This window comes from Neolamprologus multifasciatus, chromosome 16, assembly GCF_963576455.1.
Source record: "Neolamprologus multifasciatus chromosome 16, fNeoMul1.2, whole genome shotgun sequence".
Lineage (NCBI taxonomy): Eukaryota > Metazoa > Chordata > Actinopteri > Cichliformes > Cichlidae > Neolamprologus > Neolamprologus multifasciatus.
The window spans coordinates 34,342,165-34,355,885 of NC_140454.1; the positions used below are offsets into that span (position 1 = coordinate 34,342,165).

A 13,721-nucleotide genomic window follows, 5' to 3' on the forward strand; every position below is an offset into this window, starting at 1 on the left:
CCCGGAGCTGCTGCACAGCCGACAAATGACCCATTGATCTGAGGACGTGAGGGGTGTTTCGGAGCAGTGTTGCCAACTTAGCGACTTTGTCGCTATATTTAGCGAGTTTTCAGACCCCCTAGCGACTTTTGTTCTAGAAAAAGTCGCTAAAAAAAGACGTGAAAGCGCATATCGCTTTTACTCTCAACAAGCAGCGGGTGCTGTAACGCAGTCAGTTCTTCTTTTACTCTTATGCTGTTTTGTGGATCAGGTTTAAAACTACTTATAAACACACACACACAAAGTAACTCCACCAGAGTGCCTATTTCGGGTCACTTTTGCCGGTCCAAGCCCGGGTAAAGGAGCAGGGTTGGAATTGTGACATTACAAAAAACAATAATTGCTAAAAGAAATTTAATTTGTAGTTCTAAATAAATTCTAACTGCATTTAGGACGTTTTTTGCTCACTTTATGTCTCTTCCACGATGTTATTTCTCTCTCCAGCAGCGTAGGTTACATTTACATTAGCATGACCAATTATGCAAATTAGGTGATGACGTCATTTAGCGACTTTTAGGACAACCAATAGCGATTTTCCTTACTGAGGAGTTGGCAACACTGTTTCGGAGCGGACAGTAAGTGTGGCTCCGCTGAAAAAGAGCAAATCCATAATCCCGGAACATTATATAAACATCGCAGGAAACAAATGATCCCAGTTTGAATACTCGGTGAAGTCAGATTTAACAGTAACATAGGAATAATGTGTGGAGGGGGGCGGTGTGTACGTGAAACTACAGCAGCCCCTCCTGTACCACCAGCGAAGGAGCTTCCTCCCACCCTTCACATGAAAACTATTTTCAAAGTGATGTATGGTCAGTCTTTGCCTGGTGATGTAGTCAACCGTGTTTTCACACTGTGAAATGAGTTTCAGCGACCCGGCCGCCCCCGGGGGTTCAGCTACGAGAGCCCACGACCGGTTCATCTCCAGGGTGGCGTTACACAATTCCTGCCGTGTAAGATAAGGCTGTAAGGTTAATATAAATGGTGCTACTATATCACTGTCAGATTGGAGAAAAACAGGCCGTTGGCACTCTTCTGATGGCAGAGGAACAATCGATGCAAAGCGAGTAAGTGCTGGGTTGTTGGACCGAACTAGGCCACCGTATGCCCCACAGGGACCACGGACTGGCAGCCACATTTCAGTGGATAATGTCACTGTAACCAGTGTTGCCAACTCCTCAGTAAGGAAAATCGCTATTGGTTGTCCTAAAAGTCGCTAGATGACATCATCACCTAATTTGCATAATTGGTCATGCTAATGTAATTGTAACCTACGCTGGAGAGAGAAATAACATCGTGGACGAGACATAAAGTGAGTAAAAAACGTCCTAAATGCAGTTAGAATTTATTTAGAACTACAAATTAAATTTATTTTAGCAATTATTGTTTTTTGTAATGTCTTTCACGTCTTTTTTTTTTAGGAAAAAAGTCGCTAGGGAGTCTGAAAGCTCGCTAAATATAGCGACAAAGTCGCTAAGTTGGCAACACTGACTCTAACTGTATAGTGGCCATAAGGTAAGTGACTCCGCTACCTCCACCAGAGGGCGCTGTGCAGCACACCGGTCCCCCTTACCTGACACGCTGCTGAGGCTCCCACAGACGAAGCCACCAACGTTTTTACGTCTGTCTGCAGGAAGTCGGACATTAAATCGAGCTCCTCACAAAGACATGAAAAAAGGAAGAAAAGCATTTATTCAGCAGCTCTCAGCCGCCAACAAACACACAGCAGGAGCAGGGTCACCATGAACATCTGAATACACAACAGCTGGAGCATCATCAGAGCTTCACTCACACAGCAAGGTAAGGTTCTCCCACAAATGCACACACACACTCTTACACAACATACACACCCACAAACATAGTTTGAATTTTTGTTATTTTGTTGGCACAGACTGCTTAAAACTCCCGGCGTGACTCAACACAGCATGAAGCCACTTCTAAGGTACTGACAATGTAGTGCATGTTATTCAGAAGAACAAAGAAGCTCAGAACTATGGAGACTAACACAGACTGACTGCATTAGCAGGCTGGCCTCCTGGATTGTCGTGCCTCACAGCACCGATCCAAACCTCGCTCCTGTAGAAACGGTGGCGTCTGCGCTCTGAGGAGGGTCACACCGACGTGGCAGAGCTCTCTCATGATTCATTTCCCACATTCTTAAAATACAGAACAAACGTTAAAATATCTCATCGCGTGTACGTGAAGAGAAATGAGTGGATTCTGAGTCAGCGAGGATGTAATTTACAGCTTTTTCACTGAAAATGTGTTTTAACATTGATTTATGGTAATCGTGTCAGGATACGACTGCACTGCGTGAACCTCCTGGGATGAAAAAACCTCACAATTCCTCGGATGTAAAATATTCAAGAAACCTGAAGGCAGGGGGGGAAACCGGACATTAAACTTGCAGCTTCAGCAGCTACTGCAAACAGAGTGGGCGATGGAAACATGCTCCACAGAGAGGCCATCAGTTTACATGCAGTCTACACTGTGACTGCAGGCCCAGATTAGAGGCGGCGAACAAACTAACGGCTTTGTAGAGAGAAAGGAACCGAAGGAAAGGCAGTTAACCGCTGAACGTGTCGAGCAGCACAGTTAGTGTCAATGGCAGTTTGGTCGCTGGCTTCCTGTGAGTCACCGTCCATCCTCACAGCAGAGCCAGTCAGCTTTCATTCATTCAGATTGGCAACATAGTGGTTGCGATTGTTCTAGACATGAAACTATAACAAGCTATCAATAAAAAATAATCAGATTCATTGAAATCAAAGACGCTGAGCTCTGCTCTCCTCTGTTCTGTGGAGCTTTGTGTTTCAGGTCCATGAGGAGCTCAAAGTAAACAGCATCTCTCCCTGAAGCTCTTCTTGTTCTTCTTGTTCTTCCCTTTCCCGTTCTTGTCTTTGTTTTCAGACATTTTCTTGCCTCGCACTTCACGCATCAGGTCAAAGAACACCTGGAAAGAAATCAATCACATATTTATAACACATAGAGGACTCGTGTGTGAAAGAGTCAAAAGCTTCAGGCACGTTCCGATTCCTCAGTGTGACGGCTCCCAGTAAGATCTCAATAAAGGCTAAAAATCCCCAAAAATAATTCAGAAAACAAGTGTGGCAGGTCCACAGAGATTAAACCAACTCTCAGAATTTCTTTGTTTGCTGTATGAAGTTGGGGTCGTGGGCATTAAACCCCCCTGTGCCCGCCCCCCTCCTTCCTGGGTCTGGGCCTCATCCCAGTGGGTCATGCTGGAAACGGCCCCCCTGGGAGGCGCACTCTAATTCCTTTTGAATCACGTTTACGTCACCTTCAGTGCCTGAAACTTGAGCACAGCTCTGTGCTGCTGCGTCTGAGTGATGATACCTTGTCCACGTTGGCTCTGGTTTTGGCTGACGTCTCCACGTACTGGACGCCCCACGCCTCGGCCTTCCCGCGGGCCTCGTCCACGGGCACCTGCCGACGCTCCTCCAGGTCCGACTTGTTCCCCACCAGCAGGAGCGGGATCTTGTCCTCTTCTGCCTTCACCCGCAAGATCTGCTCCCTGTGAGCACAAATGATTATTTTGTCTTTCTCTCTCTATTTTGTCAGAGTCCTGACAGGGACTAGAAAGAGAGAGCAGGTTTCTCCTGTTTTGGCTTCCTGTTAAATCCAGAATTCAAAATCCTGCTCCTCACATACAAGGTCTTAAATAATCAGGCCCCATCTTATCTTAATGACCTTGTAGTACCATATCACCCTATCAGAGCACTTCGCTCTCGCTCTGCAGGCCTACTTGTTGTTCCTAGAGTATTTAAAAGTAGAATGGGAGGCAGAGCCTTCAGTTTTCAGGCCCCTCTTCTGTGGAACCAGCTTCCAGTTTGGATTCAGGAGACAGACACTATCTCTACTTTTAAGATTAGGCTTAAAACTTTCCTTTTTGCTAAAGCATATAGTTAGGGCTGGACCAGGTGACCCTGAATCCTCCCTTAGTTATGCTGCAATAGATGTAGGCTGCCGGGGGATTCCCATGATGCATTGAGTTTTTCCTTTCCAGTCACCTTTCTCACTCACTATGTATTAACAGACCTCTCTGCATTGAATCATATCTGTTATTAATCTCTGTCTCTCTTCCACAGCATGTCTTTATCCTGTCTTCCTTCTCTCACCCCAACCAATCACAGCAGATGGCCCCGCCCCTCCCTGAGCCTGGTTCTGCTGGAGGTTTCTTCCTGTTAAAAGGGAGTTTTTCCTTCCCACTGTCGCCAAAGTGCTGCTCATAGGGGGTCATATGATTGTTGGGTTTTCTCTGTATCTATGAAGCGCCTTGAGGCGACTTTTGTTGTGATTTGGCGCTATATAAATAAAACTGAATTGAATTGAATTTCTCAGGACGTTTTGATAATCAGCTGGCAGCGTCACAGAAACAAAGACCTTTACAGGTTGATTAGCAGGATCGGGGCCGGCGCTTTAATGTTTCCACACTCGTGCTGCCGTCATGTACACTGCTGAAGATACTAACCTAACTTGTACTGTAACCGTTTGGAGTATCCCATCCTCTCCCCTCTCAGCGAGCCTCACAGGCTGACGTGTTTGATTCAAAGTGCTGCTGACTAACATTTGCATTAAGCTTCAGTGTTTTGTTGCCGACTGCTTTAATCCTGTCTGAACCTTCCTGCCACGTCCACACTGACACTGTGACTCTACACGATCTGGATATTCGTGTATTATCCAGACACTGAAAGATACTCGTGGGTGCAGATTGTTGTTGATACGCAGACTCTGGATACTCTACAGCAGATATGTAACGAGCGACGATGGCTGATGATCAGTGATGTCATTCTTAACCGCTCGCCGGCTTTCATTAATGGCGCCAAACTGAGCGCACGCATCCGTACCTGAACTCAGCAGTGGCAGCGAAGGACTCGGGCTCTGTGATGGAGAAGACCAACAGGAAGCCCTCCCCGCTGCGAAAGTAGTTGTCCCTGATAGCAGCGTAGTCCTCCTGCCCGGCGGTGTCCAGGATGTCGATCTGAGCCTCCTCCCCGTCCAGAACCACCTTTTTCCTGTAGCTGTCTGCTTTGGTGGGCTCGTAGTCCTCCACAAACTACACATGAAGAGGCAGAGCAGCGACGCCTGATCAGCAGTGACTCAGCAGGCTAACATGGACAAAAACGCCTGCAGACATGCTGCTGGGAGCCGGAGCGCTCCCCGACACAGGACCAGTGACAGCAGCGCCTCTGTTAGGCAGGAGTGGCTGTTGGTCTGAGGCTACAGGCAGCGAGGGAATAATCTCACATTCATGGAAAACCACTGAAAACATCATAAAGGCTGCAAATAAAATCCAGATAGTAAAATGAATGAAGAGTGGTCACGCCTACAGCCAAACCCCCCCTCATCTGCTGTCGTGACCTTGCTACAGCAGTGTTAACTCACCTCATCGTACATGAACTGCAGGGTGAGGGCTGACTTTCCCACGCCGCCGCTGCCCACCATTATCAGCTTGTGCAGCACCAGAGAGCTCTGGTTTTTACCCTTATTGGCAGCCATCACTGGATTCTTCTTTGTGCCCCTCTTAAACACTCAAACACATGTGCACAGGTACACACACACACACACACACTCACGACCTGCAGAGGACAAGAGCGGAAACAGTGCGTACAGTAAATAACCTCCGTATGCTGAAAACACGAGCGTGCCGTGGACGAGAGCGAGGACAGATGGCAGCTGTTTCTCAGCAGCTTTCACTCCGACTCGCTGTGCCAGGACTCCAGGCTGAGCTCCAACAAATCTTAAATCTTAACCCCCATCATCTCCATTAAAGCGCCAAATTGCCTCCTCGTGAATCCTAGAACTTTATAAAGTTCGCCATCAAAAGGTCATTGCAACTGATCAGAAGTAATGAAGCCATCATTCAGTGCAAAGCAGCATTTACAAATGCATTAAACAGGCCGCCGTGTGCTAAACGGGTTAAAGAGCAAGGAGGCGTGCCTGCCCATCTATCTGCTCTGTAATGGCTCGGCCCTCACAAGGTGAAAGCTCACAGTCAATCGCTTTTACCCGACTTCACAGCCTTCTGTGTCAGATACGATAGCTGCCATGCCCTCACCTGCTCCATGCTGTGGACTTGTGGTGCTGTGCAGTGCATCAAATAAGGTTCACAACAAATCAGCAGTCTAACAACGTTTACCTGCAGCGCTCAGCAGGAATCAAAAGTGCTTCTTCATTATATGTTTGAGCACGGCCGACAGCTTCAGTCATAACCAGCAATGTGATTGTTGATCTGATCAGTCAGGAGATGACTGACGAGAAAAGTGTCCGAGGAATCTTTTCCAGGCATTAAGCGTTTCTTATCTACCACAGATCACCTTTACACAAAGTGTCACAGGAACTTGTACAAGCAGGCAGAAAGTGAGACGAGTGGAGCTGGTGGACGGGCCGTGGTGGTAAAAACACTTCACTTCCTGTTGTCACAGTTAGTGTCACACATGAAAACCATGTGACAGTTCGTGCTGACATTATTGGTGGACTTTTTTCTGCTTCCCCACCTGTGGTAGGGACACGCTGTGTTTATATGTAACTGCTGCACCGTTACATGCAAAAAGAATTACTGCTCTCCTTAAATCGTGAGGCTTAAACTAAAAATTCACAGCAGTCAACAATCAAAGTCCCGTGTTTAGAAGGAAATGCGTTACTGCAGACGTTATCAGCTCACTGCTGTAACTGAGAGGTGATCGGCATAAAGAGAAGCTGATGTTTTTGCATCCATATCATAGGATGCATCTGTGACTGCATCTGTATCCTGAGCTCTTATGACCCATCGCTTCCTGCAGAGCAGCCTGCTAACACAATTCCAGCCCTGATAAACACTGATGACTTTCAGTCCTCATTAGTTAACCCATCTGTGTTTAAGGCATCGTCACTCCCTGGTTGTTGACGCTCATGCCGGACAGGTGAACGCTCATCAGCCACTGAGGCTCAACAGCTGGCCACTCCGTGCACGAACCATACGAGCTGAGATGAAGTCTGCACGGTCCATCATAGGAACCCGAGCTCCCTCGTTGGGACGATGCTGAGCCTCCTCTGAGCTGTCACACTAACAGCAGCACGGAGCTGATTCGTGGCGTTATTCTAAATCTGCTCCACCCAAACAGCAAACACTTCATTTCACAGAGTGTGGGCTCAGTGCTCACACACAGGAACCTCCTGCCTCTCACACATGTAATAGAAGAGCCCTGCAGGAGCTACAAACTCCTGGAGGGAAATCAAACTGCAACAACCTGTGTGTGAGAGTTTCTTTACATCGTCTGAGAGCAGAACTCGTCTTGCTGTGTCAGCCATCGTACGACAGCTGCTGATGCAGGCGATGAGGCATCGTGGTCTTCCTATATCCTAGCAGGAAGTGAAATCTGATCTGTGCTCTTCCCGTCTTTGTTATCAGTCACAGGCCAGGATACCCACACAAACCCACACATACCCAAACACCCATCAGGAAGGCAGCACTGACACAGAGGAGGGGTCACCGTGTAAATTATTCACTGCGACCCACTTCTCTGTACGCCAGCGCAGACACAGACTCCATCACAAACAAAGCAGTCAGAGCTAATAAACTCAGGCGGTGTGAAACACGTGCATCACGTGTGCTTAGTGGAAAGTTTCCGAGGGAAGTTCACGCAGCGAGGGCGGGGTCACGTTTCCACCAGCTGCGCTGCGACTTTGAATGGAGGGTCAAAATCAGGGGACAGTTGCAAAAGATATGAAAAATTCATATTTAAGCATGACCCACATCCAGGAGCTGAGGCTGCGCGGTGCTGGTCCTTCTTCGGGGCCGTGGGGTTATGGGAGGAGCCTACAAGGCCACTCTGGTTTCTAAGGCTCCTGAAATATAGATGACACCAGCACAAGAAGTCATTAAGATCCCCTTTGGAGAACGGCCCGATGTTCCCTCTGCACTCATCCTCACACTCTGGCAAAGACGTACGGAGGTTTGCAGAGACTCTCGCAGATCCTAACAAAAGATTACAGCAAACAAAGTGTGAAGCACCCAAACTGGATTTATGTGCCAGAGTAAAGCCGAGACATCTGAGCCACACTTGTAAAGAGCCAGAGGATGCTCCGTCTTTCCACATTCCTCTGATCCCAGGGGTGGGGGGATTTCCTCTCCCCGTCTGATGAAGAAAACAGTGACGTTTATTCCCTAAATAACAAACCTCCAAATTCCAAGGATTTCCAAAGGAGATCAGTTTGTTTTCTCATCTCGATACCGATCCCCTGAGTCAATCACAACACTTATGTGGCCCACCGATACGTCGCGCATGCTAAACAGCTTTCACTTTAATGCTTCTGTCCTCTCAACACTTCCTGCTTTTCCAGCAGAAGTGAGGGAGCAGCAGACAGTTCCCAATATAACCATAATTACAGCTCGCTGTGATAAAACAATACGATGGAGGTAAGAGTAGAGCAGGTCACACACAAAAAAATACAGACCCGCGGGGTTATTTACCAAACATCTGGGCATCAAAGACAGCACACAGCAGCACGAGACATCTTCAAAAAGCGAGCTCCCCACTGTGCATACTAACGACCCTGAGCCAGAGTGTACAGAGAAGCCTTTGAGCAAACTGGGCAGCAGGGACCCGGCTCGTCTGTAACAATCCTCCCCCTCCGGCCGCAGCGAGCGGGACCTTTTCAAACAAACGTAAGAGCATACGAAGTCTTCACTGATCCCTGCAGTGGCACAGGAAGGACTTATGGAAAACACGCTTTAGCCTTTAACACAAAACAGATATCGTTGCTCCCCATGCAGCAGCTGACCCTGATGATCTTATCCAAACACTCGAGTCGTTCCCATTCCCGGAGCATTCCACTGGACTGATTCACCACGGAGAGACGGATGAGTCCACTTCTCAGCACACATTTCATCACAAATGTATTTGTTCCTGCTGAGCAACTCCCAGCTGCCCACTGCTTATCTCTCATTGCAATGTAAACATATCTTTTCGTTTTCCTGACAAATAACCACAACGAGCCGGGTACATCCCACCTACACCAGCGCAGCGGCCTGCAGTGCCGCCCCTGGAAGAAATAAAAGCACCACCTCACATTTCCACTCCATCTGTCTTCATGGAGCCGGCGGTGACGTAAACTTCACTGCTCTCGCACTGTCTGTACCATCGGAGAAGGCGAGGTGGTCAACCTCAATCTGCCTTGTAATGCTTCCACGCTGGAGCGAGACATCGTGCTGCGGCCTGCAGCCACAGCTTAAACACAGACGTGGGTTTAATGAGACTGTGTGACATCTAATCTCCCAGGCTTTGCATCCAGCTTTCACGTAAACGCACACTCCAGTATGTTTATGGGCTCGACGGGCCTCTGGCTGGACTTTGGTGAAACGATGGTCCCGTCTGAGCGCAGAGTGCTTTCACACTGCGAGTGGTGGATAGAGCTGAGGGATGAGAGGAATCTCAGACATCAACAATGAGCAAACTGTAACGCACGTCACCTGCATCTGCACACTGACATGACAACATCATGGCTGCCAGCGTCGCACCTCGAAACATCGCTCAGCTAACATCCAGGAGCGTCCTGCACGAGCTGCAACAAAACCCGAGCAGAGAGAGCGACGCGTGCTCCAAAAAAGAAATGAACAACAAATACTCAGGTTAAAGATGTTGCTCGTCCCGACCGTGACAGTTAAACTTTTCTGTAACAAGGCATCGATACAGAAGGCTGTTGGCCAGGACGCGGCTGTAAAGTAATAACCAATATGATGGTTTATTGCTTTGCTAACCAAATGATGTCCGTGTTTGTGCTTCCCCTTCAAAAAACTCTACCGGTTATTAAAGCAGATACAGTTACAACCTGAAGGACGTAAAACATCCTGAGGGTCCCCACAGAGGCCTGAATGAGTGAAGAAGACCCCGGCCGTGAGGTGTTAATTAAAGCTGAAGCACACCGACCCTGGGCTACCATTGTGTTCTGCAAACACTTATTTGCATAAGCAGTTCCTCTTCCTTTAAGGAAACAGGATGTAATGCTTTTCATATTTGATGTGTTACTCATATCAGTTACAACTACTGTGTGTAAATATCTGGACATCAGAACATGTCGGTGGGCGTCTTCTACAGAAGTACACCGAGTGCTCGTCCAGGACGAATTTCTGTCAGGATGTTAAAAAAACCCAAACTTGTAATGAAGTCAAACAGAACTAGACAAAGCCCCGTCGCCCTGCTGAGTAAGGCGCCGTTTATCACGCTACGCACTTGCCTACATCAGCACACAGCCTCACTTCTATTTAATGACAGACCTGAGAGGATGGCGCTAATGCTAATGCACAGCAGGAAAAGACCGCAACGGGCTTTCAAGATAATTCAGTGAACTTAAGTTACATAAATAACCTGCATGACTCTCAGCACAGACCGTCTGTAAGTCAGTGGGCAGCAGCAGCCTGACTGAGCAGGTTCGTCAAGAGTAACCAAAGATAATGATCCACACTCTTAACATTCACGCTCGGTTCATATCGATATGACATCTACCTGAAGTACCTCTGCAAACGGTGTCAGCAGCTCTCAAATCAGCGAGACGTCTGTGAGTGACAGGCAGAAACAACCAATAGGACGGCTCATTCAGCAGACTACAACCTCGGCTCAGCGATCACTTTCTGTCATCTGATCTCTGATCAGCTGTACTTAGAAACAGTGGGTAGAAAATGTGTCTTCAGCAGTGCAGAGCAGCAGCTCAGTGAGCAGCTCTGTGTCTTAGCTGTCGACCACATTACAGCCCAGATTTCACAGTTGTTCTGACAACAACAAGACATTTACTTACTTCACTTGTGAGTTTGTCTACATTAAAATGCAGCACGCAGGCTGTACGTCCCTGCTGGTTATAAATGGGTTGTTTCATGGTTTCTCCTCAGAGCTACAAATTGACCAAAGCTAACCATTCCTCTAGGTTATCCACAGCAGGATTTCCTGTTCCTGCGGGAATGTCACCGGCTAAAGTAATTCACTGGGATTTCAGATCTCCGGGTCACAGGAAAGTGTCAGTTTGGTTATTTCTGCTTTACGTGCTTTCGCACAGCTCTTCTGATATTTGTACCATTTTCTGGAACATAAAATTACTGGATTTCCAAAAAAGGAGATAAAAAAAACAAACAACTTTTTTTAGCAGCATGCTATCAAACTCCACTTAGCTCTGACCCAAGAAGAAGTGAGAAGCAGCGCCCGTGGGCGGATGTTAGCTCAACATGAGTACCCACTGTCCACGTAGGAAAAAGGGAACCTTGAAAGAGTCTCCAAAGGTTGATTCTGTTCATCTGGACGTAGCGTTTTACGGGAGAAACGTTTCGTCACTCATCCAGGTGACTTCTTCAGTCTCAGCTGACAGCAGGTTTATAATCTTATAAACAGGACATTTGCACAATGACTGAAACCAGCCCACTGAGGAACAGTGGGCTGCAGTGGCCCACTGAGGAACAGTGGGCTGGGAGGTCAGTTCTTTCATCATAATCATGAACCTTGGAAGAGGCCTGTGGGGTAACTTTCTTCATAAACATCTCATAACACTATAAAAATGGATACGTGCCCATCAGCTTTTAGAAACCACAAAACTGATGACCTGCTTTTCCTGGAAGAGCTGTTATTGTGCTTGGATGAGCGCGGTGCTCTGTTTACGAGGGTTTCAGAAGATCATGAGACTGTGAGCTTACAGGATGTCACTGCTGCTTTAAATGAGGTGTTAGTCAGCCCAGAATGACAGAGTCTGTGTGATGAACCCCACACAGACCCACAGCTTTGCCAGCATCGTCCCTCCACCAGCACCTTAACAGTACTGTATACATATAAACACGGATCACTCACCTAGCTGCCTTCATCCTTACATTTCTGCACTTCACCGGAGGGTTGAAGTGACCATTACAGGACCTCCAAAGTCAGGGGGCTAACAGAGGTGTCCCTCCATACAACAGGAGAGACCTCCATGTATGATTTTCTCCGTCACACACAGACAGAGGACAGGTGTGACAGCACCAGCATGATCTCAGTGTTAGCACACCAAACTGTCCTTTTCGCTGACATCAGCTGACTTACAGGAACATGAGCCGGACCTGGCTCACTGGGTGTGTCCGCTCATCTCCCCAGAGGTAAAAACTTTTCAGCAACTACCGCCAAACAAAGTAGAACCGCTAACTTTACCCAGTCCGTCTCTAAACGCTAACTTTACACAACAACAGCGCAAACAGGAGCGGTAAAGCCGCTGTAGTGCCACAGCACAGCCGTGGAGAGGACAGGCTGGTGCTAATGTCCGTGTTACCGAGGCTACACCGTCACTGGGAGCTAAGCTAACGACCGGCCAAACAAACAGCTCGTGCCTGACGTTAGCTTCCACAGAGACAGCTAATCAGTCACCAGTGTGTGTCCCGGTGTCCTCACAGCCGTGGGTGCTGAGAGGACAGCCTTTGGACCTGCGGGGTGCTCGCCCGTCCTTACAGCAGGTGCAGTACCGTCAACCTCCCCAAAGCCCCGGTTACAGACTCACGGTGTTCCGCTTGACCGGGGCTGCCCGGAGCCTTACCGAAGCACGATCCGCTTGTCTGCCCGAGGCTGCCGCTATCTTGCTGAGCGCGTTAACAGCGAACACAGAGGCATTGGTCTACATATACAAACCGCTCCCGCAACAAAAGCCCCACCTTCCGGAAGTACAAGCTACAAACGGCAGGATGTGACGTAATCAGAGCTCCGCCTGACTGCCAACGTTTACTTGGATTTCTAACCGGACAGGATTACTACTAATAATTTTGAATTATTAATTAATAATTTAAAATAAATAACAAAAACAGTTCAGTGTAACAGAGTGGTGTAAAACTAGCAAAACATGTTGTAGGAACTTTTAAAGACGTCCAGGTTTCTGTGACGTGACACCGCAGGGAAAATAAACAATACTCTGAATTCAATTCAGTTTGATTTAGACGCCACCAAATCACAACAGCACGAGCCTTACGGAGCTTTGTATTGTAACGGAAACCCCACAGCTAGCACACGAACCCTATGATGGTTGTGTACAATGATGGTGCTCCAGCAGCAGCTTCAGGAATAAGATTATCAATATTATGATCTACAATGAAGTACTTCACACTGACGGATGTGAGGTAGTGCAAAATTTTAAATAAACCTGTGAAAATCATTTTTTAACATGAAAAAAATAAATAAAAATAAGACGGATGGTGAAAAAGCAAATTCTTGTGCATATTAGAGCAAAACTCAAATAAATAGCTCTATATATAGCTTTAACACTTTAAATATGAGAAACAGACTATGATAAACACCGAGAACGGTGGGAAGGACTTCCTGATGTAGAAATGTTTAGCTTATTTTAGAGTTTAGAAATGTGTTAACATAGAATGTAGAATTATTGTAGACATACTGACACTGCCCTCAATGTAATAAAGGCCTGATGGTGTCCTGAATTTAGGAGCAGAGTATAGGAGACCCTCCCCAGTTGAACTGTGAAAGTAAAACAGAGAGGAGTTAATCCTGAGAGGAAATTCCCCAGAGAATGTTTGGGTGGGGGTCTCAACATTTGACCTGGATAACTGTGGTCTGGAAGGGAAATGGGTTTTTTATGACCTCTAGGGAGTCACCTACACCCACAGTGTTTTAACTGTCACGCACACTCACTTACGTGCACACACACATACACACAGGTATGCTACACAGTCA

At 47.3% G+C, this 13,721-nt stretch overlaps 1 protein-coding gene across 2 annotated transcripts; it reads right to left on the reverse strand.

The window, feature by feature from the left end:
• Positions 1-1,708: 1,708 nt before the first annotated feature.
• Positions 1,709-12,731, reverse strand: LOC146501154 (ras-related protein Ral-B). Of its 2 annotated transcripts, none has more exons than XM_085136062.1 (5): positions 12,577-12,731; positions 5,443-5,636; positions 4,905-5,113; positions 3,394-3,571; positions 1,709-2,989 (listed from the first exon to the last, which is right to left on the reverse strand). In XM_085136062.1, exons 2-5 carry the CDS (start codon positions 5,554-5,556, stop codon positions 2,867-2,869), a joined length of 624 nt encoding a protein of 207 aa, XP_084992188.1. In that variant the 5' UTR covers positions 5,557-5,636; positions 12,577-12,731; the 3' UTR covers positions 1,709-2,866. The 2 variants fall into 2 exon arrangements, with proteins under 2 accessions (XP_084992188.1, XP_084992189.1); XM_085136063.1 differs by having other exon boundaries at positions 12,411-12,720.
• Between the last annotated feature and the right edge of the window lie 990 nt (positions 12,732-13,721).